Source organism: Mauremys mutica, chromosome 4 (genome assembly GCF_020497125.1).
Source record: "Mauremys mutica isolate MM-2020 ecotype Southern chromosome 4, ASM2049712v1, whole genome shotgun sequence".
Taxonomy (NCBI): domain Eukaryota; kingdom Metazoa; phylum Chordata; order Testudines; family Geoemydidae; genus Mauremys; species Mauremys mutica.
In genome coordinates this window covers 92,075,388-92,097,151 of record NC_059075.1, presented here as the reverse complement: position 1 = coordinate 92,097,151, position 21,764 = coordinate 92,075,388, and the positions used below count along the sequence as shown (strand labels likewise).

General features: G+C 41.3%; 2 protein-coding genes across 3 annotated transcripts in view; one reads left to right on the top strand and one right to left on the bottom strand.

Annotated features, from left to right (window-relative positions):
• The window catches only part of EIF3M (eukaryotic translation initiation factor 3 subunit M), a 28,983-nt gene extending 21,821 nt beyond the window's left edge, over positions 1-7,162 (bottom strand). The window contains exons 1-4 of the mRNA XM_045012386.1: positions 7,008-7,162; positions 4,227-4,359; positions 1,498-1,636; positions 445-568 (exon numbers count right to left, since the gene is read on the bottom strand). Coding sequence (XP_044868321.1) covers positions 445-568; positions 1,498-1,636; positions 4,227-4,359; positions 7,008-7,049 — 438 coding nt within the window. The 5' untranslated portion in view covers positions 7,050-7,162. The remainder of the gene's footprint in view (positions 1-444; positions 569-1,497; positions 1,637-4,226; positions 4,360-7,007) is intronic.
• An 88-nt stretch (positions 7,163-7,250) lies between these two features.
• The window catches only part of WT1 (WT1 transcription factor), a 135,612-nt gene continuing 121,098 nt past the window's right edge, over positions 7,251-21,764 (top strand). The window contains exons 1-2 of one of the 2 annotated variants that reach the window (XM_045012384.1): positions 7,251-7,379; positions 8,928-9,018. In XM_045012384.1, coding sequence (XP_044868319.1) covers positions 8,980-9,018 — 39 coding nt within the window. In that variant the 5' untranslated portion in view covers positions 7,251-7,379; positions 8,928-8,979. Of the gene's footprint in view, positions 7,380-8,927; positions 9,019-21,764 lie in introns of those variants that run through there. The other variant, XM_045012385.1, reaches the window with a different exon arrangement.

Genomic DNA, 21,764 nt, shown 5'->3' with positions numbered 1-21,764 from the left:
CAGAGATCCCTGTCTGGTTCTTCCGGGTATTCACTCCAAAATCAGGAAAGTGGATCACTGGAGGGCCCCAAATCAGTACCTCGTACCCTCTTCCTAAAGGAGGAGAGTGGGCATACAGATCTCGGCCTCCATAATGAGGGACATCAAACTAGTGTCCCAAAGCTGGTTACAGCACTTTTTCCACACTCTGCATATTGAAACAAAGCTCAGACAGATCTGATGTGTTTAACATCAAGGAGAGAGGTTTACTTTCTAGTTTGTTGTGAAGAGCAGTTTGACCTCGATTGTAGGGTCAAAAACTTTTAAAAGGTCAAAAACCTCACAATTAAAAATCTGCTTTTTATTCCAATTGACTTTGGCCATTTTTAATAGTGATAGCCACTATGTATTACCTCTGACTACCCTTTAACAACAGACCGCGCACAGTGACACCACATCAATTACCTGATCTAGTTCCGTTGGAATGTACTGAATGGCACCACATGCTGAGGCCACTTTAATAAGGCTGCAGTAGACTGTATATCTCACAGGAGTATTCTTATCCATACCATGGAAGAGATTGCTCAGCCTAAACCACAAAGAACAAATCAATTAACCCTAGCAGGTTTGGCAATTGAAGTGAATGTGCACAGACATCAATGTGTCCACTGACGTGTACTAGCATATAAAATCTGTCTAACCACCATTAGAGCCCTGTGTGGATACAAAATGTATATCCGTGGATATAAAGCTGATATTCACGGAGATGCAGGGTTCTAGCAACGAGTGAGACCAGCGGGGCCATGGCCAGTGACTGGGTCAGGAACTGCAGCAGCAAAAGCAGCAGTATGTTGCTAGTAGGAGCCAGCACTGAGCCTGGGCAGCTCCTCCGGCGTGACTGGACTGTCCCCACCCCCATCCACTGAGCCAGGCACAAGGCTCACAAGCAGCTGTCCCTGGTTGCAATAGTGTGTGCAAGCAGCTTGCACGCTCTCGGACAGGAGTCCCTTCCACGCAGCGGTCCAGGAATGTGCAAGTTGCTTGCGCATACTGGTGAGACCAGGGATAACTGCCAGTGAGCCTGCTGCTCTCACTCGTTGTGGCTATAGCCCTGCAGCTCCGCGGATACCCACGGATGTAAGTTTTGTATTCGCACAGGGCTCTAACCACCATCATCTCAGTGCTAGGACAGAGATGAGAATGGCTTACTGTTTTATAGCACCTTGCATCAGAGGATCTCAAAGCTCTCTAAAAATATTAATAAATTCAGCCTCAGAATAACCCAGTGAGGTAGGTAGGTATCCCCATTTGTACATAAGGGGAAAACAGGCAAAAAGGTTACAAAAATGCAAAGGTCACACATGCACAAAGTTTCAGTAGAAGCCAGTTTTCAATTCCCGGGGCTGTACTTAAAAACAAAAAACAAACCAAAACATATACACATGACTATCACTCCTCCTGAAAGGAAGGATATTTTATAAAATATTTTAGTCCCCCTGATCCCTAAGGGATACTTACAGCTGCAGCCTCAGAGATGGACGCTCACCTTCCCGAAATTTTACCAACTTCTCACACAGGCTTTCAATCAAAGCTTCTTGTTTGTCAGGTTCCAGGATAAGAAGCAGAGATACTACACTGTTCATTACACTTTCAACATCTACACATAAACAAAACATGCATCAACTTAACACTGCAGGCAACAATTAGTTCATCAGTGCTAGAAATACTCCTGCCACAAATGCTTATTTTGTCTCAGCAAGACATACTGGAAAAGGGCAATTCCAGTCTCAAAGGCTTTTTACAAAATCAGTTATTAAACTGGACAATAGAATGTGTGTGACTGCAGCTCAGTTTAACCTGCAATTCCCTGCCAGCGTATCTCAACCTTATTTATTTTCCACTTCTAAGGTGGAAAGAGAATTTGTTCTCTATGACATCAATCTCAATATTTTATGGGAAGCCAATGTAAATGTCAAGGTCTCCATCCCTATCTTTAAACACTCAATGGCTTGGGTTCAGCACATCTAAAAGACTGCCTAAAATTTCAGAATGACGACTGTGATCGACAACCCTGTACCTCAGGAACAATGGTACTTTATCAAAAGGGTAAAGCTGATCTGCCAGAGACAAAGCTTTTTCAGGAGTCAGTCCCAGACCGTAGAACAAACTCCCACAGAAACTAAGGACCATCAATAAAGCTCATTTCCTCTGCAAGTGCAAGGTGCACTTTGACTTGTCACTGTATGTTTGTTAGAGCAGACATGTCTATACATATTTAAAAAACGTACCAAAACACTAAACTGCAAACAATCTCCCCCCCCCCACAGACACACTCCCCCCCGGGAAGAAAATTAACTACATTTCACAAATGTTCATTACATTGCTTAACGCACAACTGGAAGGCACTCAAATAATACAGTGATAAGAGCTGCACAAGAACCTACAAAGAATATAATTCTCATTGAGACTGCCAACAAGGTTGCCAATTAATGCCAGCCATAGTTGCAGTTTGTGCTATGGACACCTTCTCATGACAGCACAGACCCAAGAGCACCTTGGTCACTGAGCAGCCAAGAGTTTGCAACAACTTTCCATCACTATCTACACTGGAATAGCAAATCCCCTGGTTCGCCCAGTCCTTGCACAAACTAGCTTTAATCTCAAATACACTGATGTTCAATAAAAAGATCACTATAATATTCCAATTCACCAGACTCACTAGAATGCCAAAATGGAGATTAGCGTTCCCAATGTATAACTTCTGGGATTAACTGTACACCCCAAAAAGCAATGTAAAAAAATGATTAGCTTCCCCCATGACAAGCATGGCAGACTATTATGAATATAATCTTCCCCAAATAAGGCTACTTCAGTTTCATTCTGGCTATGGAATTATGGGGCCTGTCCATATATTTTACATGCATTTGTCTGCTGCAAGATGCTAAATGATCAATATTCATAAATATTCATCCCTAAATGAATCCTAATCCTTTCAAATAAGACAGTCACAGCAGCTATCTATTTTCTCACACCTAAAAGATATAGCCATATACAAAAAATCATTTAGAATATAGGATGCACAGAAACTCAGTTAAGGCTGCCATAGTACACTTAATATTTACTGCAATTAGTACTGCAACCTGTCGAAAGGTCTCAGAAGACAATGTTAAATTTCTAGGGCAGAGTTAACTGATTTAGTTTACCCTCACCATTAACCGTAACTTGCATCAAATTAATTCATTCTTCTTAAAGTTATGCTGCTACTTACTGGAATGGGCCCCCCTGCTTTTAACCAGCAACAAGTCTTATTTCACCACTAATTTTTTTTAATGGAAATTGGTGTTGTACATGATTAATCACCCATCTCAGACACAGTCCAAACTATATTTCTCATTTCTTCAAAGGAACTGCATGTCATCAAGAGACAGGACTGAATACAGGCACATTTTGCCTTGTTTAAACTACTACACTGAAGGAAACATGTTTCTTCACCACTATGGGAAATTATGCCCTATTAACAACCCTATTGTGGGTTAACAAGAGCCTGTTGTACTATAATAATGTTGACACTTCTACTGAATACAGTCTGTTCATGTATGAGTCTTTATGTAGTGAAGGCCGTGTAACAGGTCTCCAAACCTTGCCAACAGTTATCTGAGAGGGTGTCTGTGCAAATGATTTATTTTGTCTTCTTTTGCGTCTGCATTATGCAGATTCAAAGAGAGGAGGGAAAGAATGGCTTAACTCCCACAGACCACTACACCATATGCCACCAAGACTAAACACTGCCTTACATGGCCTCTATATCTATTTGTGAATTTACACCAGCCAAGGACAGGGTGAGTAGGGTATCACATCACTTTCAATGTAAGTGAACAACCTCAGTACACAGCAGCTTTGAAGTTCCCAGCTGGGATTCTTCTATTACTGACAAAAATTAATGTTCTTGTATAGGCTGGTCCCTTTAAAAATTTAGGGTGGGATTTTCAAGAACTCCCAGCACTGACCTAGCTCCCATTTAATTCAACAGGCATTTTACCACTGACTTCAAATGGGAGCAACGCTGAACACTTTTGAAAATCCTCCTTAATGCATAATGAGCTTCCTATGAGTAGTACTCTCACTCTTGGTCTCTCTGCCATACAAGTGCTCTGTGTAACTCAAGGTGACTCACAAGCTCAGTCATCATAAAGTTCCTGAATATGCTAATCAAGAATATCCATACCAAGACTTTCAAAGACACAAACCTTTATCATCCTCCTTTAGACATACATCACAGACTTCAATAATCTGAGCCAAGTCAATGTGAAGTCCACCTTCAGAGTTCTCTTCAGAGATCTCAGCTCCTTTAGATTTCAGATAAGCTCGAAGTTCTGCAGCCTTTTAAAGAAATAAAGAAACTAATACAAATGTACATACTACTAGCGACAGCTTATTGGCTATCTTTGCTTGAATGAAAAAGTGTGCTTTTAACTCAAATTAGCTAACTTGAGGTAAAATCCTAGTAAAAAGCAAGACAGTTTGTATTTTTCACATGAGTTAGGTGGTTCCCTCATAGTCTTGTGTGAAAACTACAAATACCTTACCTTCTCTAGGATTTTACCTCAAATTAGCTGAGAACACACCTCTTCCCAGGTGACAAGGCCTATACCTTAACTTTATAATCCAACACTTTACTAAATGACTGAGTATAAGCTCTTTGAAGCCATATGTTTGTACAGCAACTAGCACCATGGGGCCCTGATCTGATCCAGACCTTTAGGTGCTAGTGCAATACAAAGATAAATGCTTTTAAAAAAATCTTTATGTCAAGGATCAAAATTAAACAAACATGGTATTTCTTAAGAAATAACTGGAAAGTACATTTCAGAACCCCACACTATATTAAAGAGGTTTTGGATTGAATATCTGAAGAGCTGTTACTAGACAGTAGTGCACGTAGACATTCACGCCACAAATTTCTAGTCTCTGGGGTTTGGGAGTATTTTCAATGTTTATTTATTTTGCAGAACTTAAATAAGTTTTAAAAAGCCTTCAGAAAGTGAGCAGGTGCTGGCATCCACAGACAGACTGAAGCAACAGCTCAAAGATATGAGCTAACCCATACCATGATGGCAATTTTAATACAAAGAAGGTTGAAAGAATAAAAGATGTAAGTAATGTCAGATATCTGAGTTAACGTTATTTTTTTTCTCCTCAAAGTAGACTCTAGGGGAGGAATGAAGGAAGGAAGGAGGCAGAAATAAAAGATGTTAGAGGCATGGAATTTGGGAGGAGGGGATTAAGAGACAATATTGGATAAAATAATATTTGAACTAATCAAAGACATAAGCAATTCATTAAATTTAGTGTTCTAACTTATTCTAACTTTGAGCAAAGTTTATTTTAAAGGGCCTCATGGAGTTCTCAAGCATTTTAATGGAACTTTTGCAATTTCCTATTCCCACAGTCTACAGAGCTCCAACAGGCACAAGGGTAATATATTCCAGTATTCATTTAAAGAAAATGGTATGTAACATGTTCATCAGTTTTCAGAGTAGCAACCGTGTTAGTCTGTATCTGCAAAAAAACAGGACTACTTGTGGCATCTTAGAGACTAAAATGTATTTGCGCATAAGCTTTTGTGGGCTACACAGCTGCTACTCCGAAACCTGTCACTATAAGTAGAGTGATCAGTTAAGGTGAGCTATTATCAGCAGAAGAGAAAAAGAACTGTTTGTAGTGGTAATGAAAATGACCCATTTCCAACAATTGACAAGGAGATGTAAGGAACTGGGGGGGAGGGAAATAAGCATGGGGAAATAGTTTTACTTTGTGTAATGGCCCATGAATCCATTAAAAGAACAGGAGTACTTGTGGCACCTTAGAAACTAACAAATTTATTTCAGCATAAGCTTTCGTGGAACACATTCTATACATCCGAAGAAGTGAGCTGTAGCCCACGAAAGTTTATGCTGAAATAAATTTGTCTTGCAAATACTGTTTAGTCTTTAACAAAGAATGTAACACCCTATAATATTTGTAGATTAAATATCAGCAAAATGATATAAAACTGAACTTTCCATTCAATACTATATATATTATTGCATGCTTAGTGTCATCAAGAGTTTCATATTGCTGAGCACTGTTAAAAAACTGCTTTGTTTCAGCTTAAAAGAGATTTTGGTAACAGGTGAAATGATACGGACAATAAAGTGCTCTAGGATCATCTGGGATAAAGAGTTATATAGCTCTGGTATATTATTAATTCTGACTTTAGAAAGGCTTTGTATGAAGAATCCACCACACCTCAAGCTCAGTGCACTGAGGCCCAGTTACAACTTCTAGCTATTAGGGTTAGGGCCATTCTGGGATGGACTGAAACTGACCACATCTGCAGCGTTGTTGTAGCCCTGTTGGTCCCAGGATATTAGAGACAAGGTGGGTGAAGCAATCTCTTTCATTGGCCCAGCTGCAGCTGGGAGAAAGGCAAGCTCTCCAGCCACGCAGCGCTCTTCTTCAGGGCTTGTCTTTCCCACCAACAGCAGCTAGGGCAATACGAGATGTCACCTCACTCGCCTTCTCTCGCTCTGCAACGGACCGGCCGAGGAAGGGGGACGCCGGCATGAAGATCAGTTAACACCTTCTAACCCCACCCCCGTTCCGGGACAGGCCCGACGGCAGCCCAGCCCCCAACGCACGCACGGGACCGGGGGTGTCCGCAGCACAAGCGACAGGGGCCGGCGGGCGGGGGGAGAAAGTCCCTCCCAGGCCGTTAACAGCCCGGGCGCGCCGCGGGCTCGCTGCCCCCACCCGACAGCCGGGCGGCTACTAGCCCCCCCCCGCCGCGGCTGGCCCGGGCCCCTCGGCTTGACCCTGCTGGGTTGGAGGCCGGGAGGCCGGTTCCGCCGCACGAGCCCGACCGGCGCTGCCGCCTGCGGCGCCCCGGGACGCTGGGGAGCAGCCGGACACGCGGTGCGGGCCGGAGGGGGGGGCGGCTGCAGCGCCCAAATCGCGGACACCCAGCGCGGCTTCCCCGGGCCCCTAACCTGGTCCTCCTCGGTGATATCGATAAAGGCCGGGACGCTCATGGCCGCGGCGGCTCCACTCGCTGGCCCGGAGAGAGCACGCCGCCCGCGCCGGAAAGGTGGTGGTGCGTCACTTCCGGGACCGCGCACAGTCCGCTTCCGGGCTACGGGCCGCTCTGCCCCGCCCCCTGTGGGTCCTGGCGGGCCGCAGCCAGTCCCGGTGCCCGCGGAGCCACCGCCCGGCTGTACGTGGTGCGGTAGCGCCCCGGCTCTGCGGGTCGTTGTAAAGCCCCAGCTGCTGGAGTCGCGTGAGCGTCTCCGCGTCCCTTACCCGTTCTAGCCCGCGGGACAGCGGAGATGAGCGGGAAGACTTGAACCTTGGCGGCGCCAAAGGCAAGAGACCCGAATGTAAACAGCCGAGAGGCGCCGTGTGCATCGCTCAGCCTTTGGGGCCTGATGGTCTTTGGACGCGGGGAGGTGCCAGCACGGCATGCGGGCGTCTCACTCAAAGCCCACCACCAAACTAACCTTCCCCGAAGCCACAGACATCCTCTTATCCGCCCGCAAGAAAGTATAACCCTCCTCAGAGGCTGACGCCTGTGGCGGTTCTCTCTCTATTTCTAAGCACACTTTGTTCCTCTCCTCTACGCACTTCCCATCTGTAGCCCCACAAAGGCACCAGACTGCTTCCTCCTGACAATAGCCAAGCTGGCAATAATCAGTGGAGCAGAAGGATGTTCAGTGAGGAGATTGTGGTGCCTTCCTCCATGCCTTGGCTCATTCATGTGTCTGGGCCTGGTTCCTCTGCAGGGCATCCACTGACTCCTTTGCCGAACAGTGGGCATTGTACCTTTACAGACACCATCCATTTCCCTCATTTTTTATTTATGAGTCATGACACCTGTCCCTATGCTCAGATTTGTAATCCCAAGTAATTAGTTGATTTCTGGGCTCAGTGGCTTCTCTCTCTTATGAGGTGGTGGGTCTTTCATTTTGGTGGATTTATGCCCACCCTTCTGAGACTTCAAATAGGCCCAAAGAGGTGGTCTTTTGGTAAAGTATGAAGTGGGAAAGCACTCTTTCAGTCTTGCCAAATTACAGACCCCAAATTTAGGAGGTATTCAGTTTTCAAGTTGGTTTATTTAAATTAAAATGTATTTAAAGAATTCACAATCAGTAGCATGACAGTTTCAGGATCATCTGCAACATAATTTAAGGGTTCAAGATGCCTGATAATGTGGTACAGATTTCTGAGAGGGTCATAACCAGGCACTATAAAATTACAGACTGCTGAGATAGACCATTACTGCTTTACAAAATCCACTTTTGCTGTTCCTGTTACGCTGACAACTGTCACAGCTCTCTCAGTAAATGGGCTTTGTGTATTTGCTGTATGAACATTTCACTAATATCCATGCCCTATATGCTTCCAATTGTAGTCATACAGACATTTGCAATTTTTCTTCTTTTTTCCCAACTTCTTCCCTCTGGCCATTTCTAGGCGGGAAGGTTAAAGAGCTCACTGCTGTCTGTGTACACTATTCCTATTAACCAATCTTGGTTAAACAGGATTAGAGACCCAGATCCTCAAATTTATGTAGGAAATCAGTAGGAGTTAGGCACCTAAATACCTTTGAGGATCTGTGCTAAAGTGTATACCTATTCCAGTGTCTCTGATTTCCTCCTGCTATCATTCTAATCCTACCTAAGTGCTCTTTATCTATCTTTCACAAGACTGCTATTCTATAGAGGCCATAATCTTCTGTTCTTGGCCCTCTGCTCTTTTGAACCTTTGTTGTTTTCTTGCTTGTCTTTTTGCCACCATTATAGCTGCCACTTTTGTACTGATCATATTCAAGTATATGTATCTTTTGACTCCTTTAGTTTTAGAATTCATTTTAATCTTTTGTAACTAATAAAACAATACTCTTCTGCTTATAGGTGCAAAACTGGTTCAGGAGGGATACTATCTACAGAGCTGAAGGATGATCTCATGATACTTGTCATGACAAACAAGAAATCCAACTGTACAGTAAGTTGCTGAAATTTAATCCTTCCTGGGGGTAAAATCCTGGCTAGAAAGTCAATGACAAAACTCCCATTGTCTTCAGTGGGGCCAGGATTTCATCATAGCTCTTGATAAGCCTCTTGTGCTTCTCTTCTTTGTTATTGCTATCAATTTAGTTTTTTTAATTTGGTTGGTTGTGGGTAGGCACTACTGAATAGCTACATGACTAGGCAACATTATATTCAAAACAAAAGCAACAACAAAAAACTCTACCAAAACAAAACTCTTCACTGCACATACAATTCTCCTACTTGGGAAAGGATGAGAAAACAAATGGTATATGACTAGGGTGACCAGATGTCCCGATTTTATAGGGACAGTCCTGATTTTGGGGTCTTTTTCTTGTATAGGCTCCTATTACCCCCCACACCCTGTCCCGATTTTTCGCATTTGCTGTCTGGTCACCCTATATCTGACCAATGTTAGTCATGTTGCTTATTGCACTTCTGAGAACCTATTTAGAATATCTTATATAAAATACTTGCTAACACTCAGAAGCATGTGTATATTTTAATCATTCATTTAATCTATAGCTGAGCTGAAGGTGCAAAAGTCAGATCCAGAAATGGACTGAAAACACTCAGAATTTGGTTCATCCCATTATAAAGATGGGGAAGATTAGCAAAATTCAGATTCTGATCCAGATCTGAGCTCAGACTTTGGACACTTTTTAAATATTGGAATATTCAGTATAAAGGTTTTGATTCTATTTATTCATTATATTAAAAGCTAGTTCAAAAATTAACTTTTTCTTGCCAGAAATTAGTTGCTGTATTTTTCCCTGTCAGATGATTCTCATTATATGGTAAGAAAATGATAGGAATACCCCACAAGAATAAATAGTGAGGCAGTGTGATTAGAACTCAGTACTGAAAGTCAGGTGTCTTGAGTTCTAATCCTAGCCTTGCTACTGACTTTCCTGTGTGACCTTTCGTAAGTCACTTGATCTGTTTGTGCCTCAGTTTCCCATCTGTAAAATGAAGATATTATTTAACTAACTCCGTAAAGTACTTTGGGATCTTAAGATGATATATATCTATATATAGATATGCATATATGCATTTTATAACTATTAATATTGTTCCCATTTTTATGTATAAAAAAGTCTGAAAGATTTTTCTTTTTACATTTTTTCCCAGAAAAGTTTTTTTCGTCTATGTTTTACATTACAAATTAAAGGTGTACCTCTTCTGTTTTTCTTGGAAAACTCTATGAACAGCTAGAGAACTAGTAGATTTATGACATTACAGGTACTTTGGAAATAACTTGATTAACTGAGAGGGGATGGGATTTTTAATTGAAATATTAAAGTTTTAGTTTTAGTTTGTTTTTGTTTTAATCTTTATTACTCAAATTCCTATTAAGTGCAGGTAAAGCTCTCTTGTTAAGTATTCAACATATGTCCCTGTAGCAAAGGGCTGAGAAAATTCCCAATCCATATCTTTCCATCGTTCAAGGGAGACCTCCAGCATACCAGGGAGACCAGGCTTGATAGTTCTCATATTTGCAAGGTTAAAAAAAAAAAAGCCAAAAAATAGGGGAGGGGGAAACGAAACAACCAAACCTAGTTTTCCTTTCCTTCTCCTATTACTTTTAATAATTATTTTCATAATTCATGTTCACTAGGGATCAGGGTGTCAAAAACGCCTACATGATTTAAGACTAAAGTCCCACTGAAAGTCTTGCGCTCCTAAATTACTTAGTCTCTTTTGAAAATCCTCCACTAGATTAGTAGTAATCTACTGTAAGCCACTTCCTTGCCTTCGTTGCACTGGGAATTATAACCAACATTGGAAAAGTTACAGTATGCCTAAAATTCCAGTATGTTCTCTGCCTACATAGTGGGCAAGAATCCAGCAGAGTTAGGCAGGATTGGCCATGAAAGGAAGAGATGCTGCTTCTGGGGCATAATTTCCCCTCCATTGACCACCCGCCCACCCCGAAACCCTGAAAGGTGAGAGAAGGCAGGGCTGTGGGACAACTGCTCTCTTCCTCATTTTCCCCACCACATCTACATGCTGTGGAACCCTCCAAAACATAAGAGGAAAGGATCTGAGGGAAGCATCCACAGGAGAGACCTGAGCAGGAGCTATGCTGCCAAGGGGACAGAAGGGAACAAAGCACCAGTATGAAAGTACTTCTGGTGCTATGATAAGTAGCCTCCATAGGCAACTATAAGGCCCCAAGATTGATAACTAGGTTAAAATGTTTCCAGTGTCTTATGTTTAATAGCAAATACCTTTTGTAGGAAGGATGTCCTGGCTTATTATTGCTTGGGCATAGTAGCTTTAGGAAATAATAAAGAACTTTTTCATACTCTGTAAGTCATAGACTAATTCAAAACAGACATTTCTGTGAGAAAAAAAAACAGTAATGAAATTGTTCAGTACCAGGAAAAGGGAGCTGAAGTGATTACGATACTTTTTAATGGGCATTTTGAGGTTGGTATGGCAACCCTCTGGATTACATTGTTTACACTTGAAAGTGTGAATCATCTTGCTGATTTAATGCTTGGTAAATTCTTAATTCTGATGTCAATAATTTATGGTTTTTAAGTGCAGTGCAGTCCATAATGACTGGATTTGTTTCATGCTTCAAAAGTTTAAACAATCTACAGTATGAAAAAAATATATATTGTTTTACTCATCATAGCACCAGGAGTGCCTTCCTGAAGTGATAATGCTGTTTGTTGAGCAAAAAGAGCATATGGTGTTCATGAATATCTAGCCTCGAAGTTACAAACAAAACTTCAGCCTTAAAGTGGAGAAGAGCACTAATTAAAATAGCATTAAAGGTTAATGGATTCCTATGCATGATGGATTAATTTTAACAATTAATTTTAAAAAGCTTTTAGAAACAATGACTCCTTGAATATTAATTGAATGTTTTTGAGTTTAGGAGAAAAAAAATCTTAATCCTTGTGTTGATATGTTATGCAGTAGTTAGGAAAAAGTAGTAGTCTACAATGAATGATTGAAATACATTGACTAAATGAAGCCACTGCAAGTACTGTGCTTTAACAAGGGCAGATGTTATTTTTGTAATTCTGGAAATTCCCTTTTATGAAAATTTCGCAATTCCCATTAAAACACAACTTCTTGTCTTCAACTTCTCTTTATAAACCAGGGCTCCACCTCCCCTGCAGGAAACCTGATTAATTTATCTTTGCATGGGGAATTCTGTGCGAGCTGAGGGGAATGCAATCTACAGCTCCAGTCTGTGGGAATACTGTGGGCTTGCAGGGCAGAGGTCTGCAACCATTGCTCTAGTCTGTGTGCTGGAATACTGGCTGAAACTCCATCATGCCCCTATCAGGAGTTTTGGATAATTGGATCACAGTAACCACAGATACCATGGACTTGCCCTGAACATGTTCTCAACAGATCACTATGTCCCAACCTATAACAATTTTTAGAAACTGTGAAATATTTCTAAAGGACTTTGTAAAATGTGTGCACATACAAGAAAACATCATTTTCAAGCTCATACCGTTAAAACCTTTATACTGTGTCTTGCCACACTATCATTTATTGTTGTATATTCCACATATTTTACAGATAAACTATTTTAGAAATGTTTTAAAGAACATAAACAGTTTTTACTAAATCATGAAGATTGTTATCTAGTCTTTTCTTCCTAGAGATCTCTCAACCACGCACAGACCAGACTCTCATCTTGTGAGCTCTTTGGGGCAAGGATTGTGTCTGCTTACACCTTCCTGAGTCCAATGAAGCCCTGTCACTGATCAGGCCCTTTGTGCACTAGCTTTATGTAAATAATAAATAATAATAATTAATGCTCCTGTATTGCTTTGGAGATCTGCAAGTTTATGGTACTATGAACTGTGCTTCTACCTATAGCTCACTGTCACCCTAATCCCATCTTATTATATTACTGATTTTAGCAGTGCTTTTTGAAACGGTCAACCCCAATTTAAATGTATACTGAGATATCTTTACTAAAAACTACTTTCCTAAACAGCATATTTTAATATTATCTGGTTTATGTTAAGTCATTTTAAAAAATCATATTTTGTATTTAAATAGATTAAATATTTCAAGTGACTAATGATTTTGGATGTCTCCATCTTTTGAGTGCCCAACTTGAGAAACTAAAAGGATTTTAAAGTTTTTTAGAGGATGGATGGTTAGCGCTTTGAAAATCTTGGTGCTACTGTTTTCATTCCAAAGCACTTCACAAATGTCTTTTATCCACCACCACTGAAAAAAGCATCCACCACTGGAGAGACAGCACTGGACAACCAGTGCACAGCATGCTGCCCAGGTGTGGGTGGGAGAAGGAACATATTGGCTAAAAATACTAATGCAAACCTGATTTGTCATGGGATCTTTAATTTCTGCTCTTTGCTGTGGTGATGAACCCAGATGCAGGCTCACTGTACGTTATTAAATAAATAAAACAATAAAATAACTATTGACCATGCAGTTTTAAGGTCTTCTCTGAAATACTCATACACAGTATATTGCGTGGTGCTTACTTTATTTTTCCCAGAAGGATTAAGGTGTTAGGGGACTCTGTTGGTATTTGAAATCTCAGGAAGTGTTTTTTTAATTTAAAATTTATGTGGGTTTTTTTAAGTTACTGATCTTAGCGAGGTTAAGTAAAAGAATGTGCTTTAGTTCCCACTAAAAATGTAACATCTCTATATATGCGACTCTGTTTTAGGTAACTGAATCTGCAACTTATTAGAGAGACAAGGTGGGTGAGGTCATTATTGGACCAACTTCTGTTGGTGAGAAAGACAATCTTTCGATCTTACACAGAACTCTTCTTCAGGTTTGGGAAAGGTACTAAGAGTATGTCTACACTGGCAGAGTTACAGCGCTGGCAGTTACAACGCTGCTCAGAGAGCGCTGAAGGGAAACCACTGTTGTGTGTTCACACTGTCAGCTGCCTGCTCAATAGCATGTTCACGCTTGCAGCGGTATTTGGAGCGGTGCATTCTGGGCAGCTATCCCACTGAGCATCTCTTCCTCTTCTGCTGCTAAGAGTTGTGGGAAGGTGGAGGGGTCACGGGGCATCCTGGGTCCTGTCCCAATGCCCTGTGAGGCATTGCTTCGCATCCCAGAAGTCCCTGTGCTTCCGTCCACATTTGGCACCATCTTTCAATGGTTTGTGTACTGCGTGCTGTGTCTCTTCGGGCTGCAGGAATGGATGCTGCTCACTCTGACTACAGGGGCAGCTCTAGGCACCAGCAAAGCAAGCAGCTGCTTGGGGCAGCCCATTTGCAGGGGCGGCATCCAGCAGGGATCCAGCCTGGGAGCTGAGAACCAACAGGGGGCCCTGAGCACTGTAGTTCCTTGGTTAGCTGCCTGCCTATAGAGCCAGCCCTGGAGCAGGGAAAGAATGACATTTCCCAGCATTCCCTTGGTCGCTATCAACAGGAAAGGGAGGGAGAGGAAGTATGGTAGCTGAAACCTCATGCTGCAGCTTGCTGTGAATGGAGAGCTCACTGCTGGAGTGGGGTGGCACTGTGAATGGGGAACAAATGTGCCCAAGGAGTAGAAGGCTTTGGCCCAGATAGCCCCTTCAGAAGACATCTCCAGACTGCATTAGGGATACTGGTGTGACCTCACCTTGCAGCCCCCAAAGAAAGAATTGGGTGGACTAAATGGACAGTGCCCCTCTCTATCTGAAGCCTAGCAAGGGAGGTACGTGGATCCCACTAGAATTTAAAATGAAAAGTAAGGGAAGGGAGGGTCTACTGGACCTGGGCAGCTTTAGATACAGTACCAGGCACGTAGGAGGATTTCCACTTCTGAGCCATGGAAGCAGAAATTGACTTTTCCTTTCCAGATTTAGCTAATATTCAGAAAGGGAATCTAGCACCTGCCTTCCAGATTTGAACACAGATTTTTTTTTTAAGTTTTATTTGTTTAAAAGGAAGACAGTGAAGACATTGGCAAATAGAAACAAAGAGTGGAACAAAAGAATAATAAAGGCACCTCAACTTTTCCTCATTTATGAAGGACAGTCTTATAATATGCACCCAGATATCCTCCAATCACACAAGCTGAAAATTGTTCCACTTTACTGCAATTCTGTAACCATATGGGAACCAATCCTGTCTGTGTTCTGTGCACATCCAAAATTCCTGCTGAATGACCCGCCCTGGGAGCAAGTTACCAGTGACCCAGGGCTGGGGCGGAAGGAGGGTGCAGGTGGAGGGGGCAGAGCCCAGGGCTGGGGCGGCAGGGGGTGTGTGGGTGGGGGGGCACTGGTGAGGGGAAGGGGGAAGCCCAGAGCTGGGGCAGCACGGGGTGTGTGGGGGGAGAGCCCAGGGCTGGGGCAGCAGGGGGGGATGTGGGGGAGCCCAGGGCTGGGGTGGGGGCAGCCAAATTTTTTTTTGTTTGGGGCAGCAAAAAACCTAGAGCCGGCCCTGCTGACTAACATGTCACAAGTGGTAGTGGAGTTATTCCTTGAACTACAAAGGCAAGAGGAGTGCGACATTGATCTCGCCACATGTACTAGCTACGACACGAGATTGCTTGTAGCTTTAATGGAGGTGCTGACCACAGTGGAGTGCTCGGGAGTGCAGTGCTTAATGCTAGGAGGTGATGGTGATTGGTGCATACGATGCACTATGAAGGTTTAAGATAATTGCCCGTTGCTTTGCAGGGCTTTGTTTGCTTTCAATTAATAGAATAAAGATTGCCTTCAAACCAACACAATTCTTTTATTAAGAAACAACAACATTGTTTAAAATGTATATAATGCCTTTTGTCTGGCAAAAAAAAATTCCCTGGAACCTAACCCCCTCTTTACATTAATTCTTATGGGGAAATTGGATTTGCTTAACATCGTTTTGCTTAAAGTCACATTTTTCAGGAACATAACTACAACATTAAGTGAGGAATTACTGTATTTGTGAAGCCAAAATGCAACATTTTACAGAAGCAGTATTGTTTGCAACACACAGAATACTGGTTCAGTGATTTAAAACGCAGCCAGTATTCACATACCTGTCACTAACTGGCTGACCCCAGGCAAACACCCATGAGCCACAAGACCCCCCAAATGGTGAGTAGCCGCAGGGGCAGGGTAAATCAGTGTTCCCGGACCCTACTGTACACTGGGCATGTGGCTCTTCGGGAGAGCTAACACTGTAGGGTGCGCCTGATAATCATTCCTGTCCCCACATTTTTCACACTCTGTGTTCATTATGGAAGATATCTCGCTGCTGAGGGTGAGCAGGGAATCAAGGGAGGGTCTTCTCCAAGACTGTGGCTTCTGTCCTGGCCCTTATGTGGCTCACCTGTGTGCAGCAATGGTCCCGCCCCCCAAATGCTGATGAGGTCCAGCAGCTCGGCATTGCTCCAAGTGGGAGATCGCCTGGTGCATGGTGCAGGCATGGCCACCTGGAAAGATGCGCTGAGACCACTGCACGCATCACCGAGCAAACAGGAAGGGGACTTTCAAAATTCCAAAGGAATTTACAGGATATGGATGACGGTTAGTCACCTGAGGCAGGGCAGTAGAGTTCAAACCGATGACCAGGGAGGTAAGAACAGGCATTGTGGGACACCTCCTGGAGGCCATTCGCAGCACTAATCAACCAGGTTCTCTACACTGGCACCGTGGCACTGTACTTCTGGCACAGAAAGCTGTATGCCTCTCGTGGTTATTTTACAGAGCTGCAGGCTTGTCTTTTGGAAGTGCTGTGCAGGGTTCCTTTCAGGATGAGGACTGATAGCTCAGATATAGAGTGATCACTTTGTGAAAAGTGTTTACCCACAGATGTTTTTCTCTTTAATCATTTTCCTATGTGAGTTCATTCAAAAGCATAGGGATTGTCTGGTTTGAGCCACATAATTGATATTGGGCATTGAGTGCACTGGAAGAGGTACACCACATATTGTGATAGGCATGCGTAGGACCCATGGATCTTGAAACATGTATTGTGGCGGATGTTGATCACTGTCTGAAGCTTATAATATTTAAATATTTAGTGCATGAACCACACACAGGCTCTGGCATGGAATGGGGTTAAAACATGGTTTCAAGCAGCCAGACATCCTGCAATAACAGCGAGGATTGCAGTGGAATGCAGCCACCTGACAAACTGGCTGTCTGCAGTCTACTAATACTAACAAGAGTGAGTGGATTAGGAAGATCTTCATGATAGTGGAATGTTTGCAGGCCCCACCCGCTGCAAGAAAGAGAAAGAGCACAGAAAATCCAGTATGATTTCAGAAGGAGCTAGCATATAGATATATCTATATCAGCAGGGCCATCCTTACCCATACGCAAAGTACACAGCTGCGTAGGCCCCAGGAATTCAGGAAACTTGGGGATGGTATGAAGGACAGAGAGAAGAGGGGGTGAGTGATTGACACCTGTTGTAAACCAGAGATTATTTTGCTGCAGTAGACAGGGCCAGAAAAAAAGAGATGGCGTATAGAGCACAATGCGTGTCCTATCCTGCATTTTCTGGGCACTATGATGAAGAAAACAATTCCTTAAGCTTTTAGGGGCCATATCCTGCAAACTCCTACTCACATGAGAAGGCTTTATGGAACCAAGTAGTCTTTTTAAGTCAATGGGTTTTAGGGTTGGACTATTGAGGCCCAGATCCTCCTCTTGAAGGGGATCCTTCACACACAGAACCCACCTTTCCATACAAAAGAGGAGCACATGCACAGCTGTTGTGATGATACCTTTTCCTTCTCCAGTTTGGGAAGACTTTCTAGGCAATCTGATATCTGGATGAAGAGATGAAAATTGAGTTGGCTGGGGATGGTTTGGGTGGGAGGGATTACTGCAAATAGACGCAGCCTTGTGGAAACTGGTCAGAAAAACTGGCACCCCCTCCAGCTCTGCAACTATTGTGTCTTTTCTGCTGAATGCTTGCTTGAGATCCTTGACACACTGGTGACCAGAAGGAAAGTGTGGTAGTGTGGCTTGGAGCCATGCTGCTATGGCGCAAGGGGGAATCCTGGCAGAGATTTCTTCATTCTAAGGCTCCTCTCACTTCTTTTTCCTCAGCAGAAGATCTGGCCATAGTTAGGACAGCATAGGTAGGAAAGCCTTTACTTTAAATGTAAACTATGGATGGTAACTTGTCCAGATAAAGTAAGAACTGACCCAAACTTGGCCCAAAACTCAAACGAATCCCAAATCAAAATGTATTTGTTGTCCAGAAAAGTATGGACTTTATTATAAAGTTTGACTTTATTATAAATTTTTTTTTTAACTTTCCTGTGCATCTGTATTTCCTGGTTTTGGCTGGGACAGGAAGGGCAAGTGCTAAAATACCTTTTGAGAGCCTGTTCTTGCGAGACATATTAAATATCTCACTAGGAAGCCCATCTTGTGATACTTCCAGGTTTTCTAATCTTAAGAAGTCTTAATCATTTCAGCAAATATGGGAATTTTTGCATGCTTATCTGGTTTTATTTTAAACTATTCCTAAATAGTCAACATCTCCCTGCCTCTTTCAAATCCATCCTAACCATTTCTCAGACTAACCTGTCACCCACATTAAAAAGGTAAAAAATAAAATATGCACTGAATTTAATAAGTAAAATTCAGTATTACATCATTAATAATAGTTGGCTCTGATGTGGAACTTTTTGTCATACAAATATATTTTATTTGGACTATGGACACACTTATTTTGGACCTTGTGTAGCAGGTGTTTTTCTTAACCATTTTTAGGAGAAATCCCAAGTTTAGAGGAAATGAGCAGTCTATTATTTAAATTTCCTGAGATTAGAGGAAGAACACTTTGCCAAACAATGCCTCTTCACTTCAAAACCTCTCCTCATAAATTATGTTAGAAGATCTTATTAAAAGTCTGTAAAAATTTCCTATTAAAAATGGTTGATTGCAGTCCAGACCATCACAGCTTTTGTGCTTTCGTTGAAATACCACAGCTGTCGCGAAGAAATATACTGTGAGACAAAAGGTTTTGTTTCCTTAGTAATAAATTATTTCTGTGATATCCGAAGAAAGATAAAACTTTCACTTACGTTTGAGTGAAGGAAGATTCTAGTGATAACTTGTTCAAAAATCTATAAAAAGAATATAAGAATGTAGATCTAGATAGCAAATTAGAATCAGACTTCCTTTTAGTTTAGTAAAGCAATTACTTCTGAAGTCAGTGAAGATTATAACCGTGGATAATGGAATGACTTACTAAAGCGCAGTGACTATATCTCAATAGAACCTCAAGTTAAAATTTTCAACTCTGACCTTCGGGAACAATATAACAGAAACCTTTAGCACTGGCAATTTTTAAACCAACCAAGCCAAATTTTAAAACCAACCAAATTTTTAAATTATAAGAAACAGTCTGTTTACTAATATATTTACAAATAGAGCTGGGCAAATATTGCAAATTTTTTCAAAGGCTTTTACAGATTTGCTTTGACCGTGTTTTAATTTATCTATGAAATAGGAGTTTTCTGTTGGGAATTTTTGAAGAAGCAGCAAATCTATAGGGTATAATGGAATATGTTTGCATAAAGCAAATATTGATTTAGTAAACCCAATCTTTTATACTGAGGACATAATACTAAGCATTATACTCACTCAGTCACGGAACAGAAATATACCATGTGACCTACATAGATAGTCAAAACTTCACACCTGTATTTTGTGCACAACCTACAGCCTAAAAGTATTTACATAAATTATATGGCAAGTAATGTTTTATGAAAGATAAAGAAAATCACAATTTGCTCCTGGACAATTTGGAGAAAAAAAGGTCAAATTAACTATATAAATTATTTGTTGTAAACAGAAATTGGTGAATAATTTATTAGTATATTGAGAAGAAATATTATAGAGCCTAAAAAAAAGAGTGCACGAGATATTTTGGGTTATTGGCACAGATATTAGTTTGCTTTTATTATTATTTATTTGTAAGTGTCAACACTATTCTTAATTAGGCCAATTTCTTTACTGTGTGGCTAATAAAAGAGTTGACTTTAATCTTATTTTATATATATGTAGCACCAGTGATGTGCAGGGCAAAAAACTCCTCCCATTCCCTGAGGAGTTTTCAATGTAATTTGGACAAATACAATACAAGGCCTTGATCCTGTAATCAGATCCATTTGTACAGGCCCTTAGGGAGCCCTGTAACTTTTTCCTCAAGAGTGATTTTCGTATCAATCAGAACGAAGATCTGTAGCTCTCTTGTACAGCAACATGTGTTGCGCACTGAATGTTTCAAATTATTGCACAAACATAAGAACTAAGTATTATTATTAACATACTAAATATCTTTAGCTTAGGGTCTAAATATGGGAAATTCATCTTTGGAAATGATTTCTTCTGGAGTTCTGGAAAGAATACTATATGTCTTTGGTAACATGATCCTGATCCCGCAATATTTACTGAAACCAAAAGTTCCATTAATTTGGAGCAGAGAATCACATATACAAGTAACTTTACTCAGAGGAGTAGCTCCATTGTCACCATTTGTGGGCTTTGCCAAATTTCTGAGGGCCAGATTCTAATATCCTTACTCACATTGAGTACTATATTACTCTATAAGTTATCCCGTTGATATCAATGGGACCTTTTGTGGAGTGAGATGCTACTCAACAAGAGAAAGGGTATCACAATCTAGCCCTACTTTCATGAACTCAATGTTAATAAATACTTAAAAGGAGTTCTCTTATTTAAAATGTCTATTTCCATAATATTCAATAAATCAAAATTACTAAATCAGTTTGCCAGTTGTTGGCCACGCTGATCAAAGACAGTTTCTCATAAACTGAGAACAATGGTGAGTACTGTCTCTCTTGCTTCAAAATAGGAGGGTTTAATAAGATCAAACTAAATCTACAATAATAGTACTCCTCTGCTTCATAAAATTTATTTTCTAATGACAATCCATAAAGATACATGAATAAAAATGTGGGGAATTTTAAACATTTATTTTATGTATTTTATATATATAATGCCATACACTCAGATGATGCTTTACAAAACACACACATAGACAATGTCCCTACTCTAAGAAGCTTAGAGCCTATGAGAAATATGAACAATTTAATGATTACAAAAGAGATGTACTCTTTATTTTATTGTATGTATCCATTTTACTTACTATCCTAGAGCTTTAGGCTAAAAATTAAACATACAATATAATTAAGATAGCATCCATCCTAATCCAACTCCCTACTCACATAACAAAATATCTACCAAGCAATTAGATACAAAAAGAACAGACCCCTAAGAACACACCCACCAGACGCCTCAACCCTTCTCATATGTCCAGGAGAACAGATGGACCTTCCAGTGCATTTTGAAGGTCAGCAAACTGAAGGTCTTTTGGACTAATAGTGGGAAAGAGAATTCCAAAGTCAGGGGCCCTTCACATTAAACACCCTGCCACCAGACCCCTTCCCTTTTAAACTGAAGGGTCTCCAGCTTGAATATCTTCACTGATTGCAACTGCAGCAGTATCGCAAGAGGAGAGAGAGAAACTCTTGGGTAAGCAAGTCTCATTCCAGTTAGGGCTTTATAGGTTAAACTCCATGTGAAAAATAACAGGTAGCCAGTGCAGATATAGTAGAGCAGTGGTATAATATGTTACTTGGGAAAATTCCCCTTAATAAGCAGGTAGCTGCATTGTGCACTAGTTTAAGCTTCCAGATAGCTTTAAAGGATAGCCCTATAAAGAGCACCTTTCAGTAGTCTAAACTTGATGCATCAAAGACAAGAGTCACACTAGT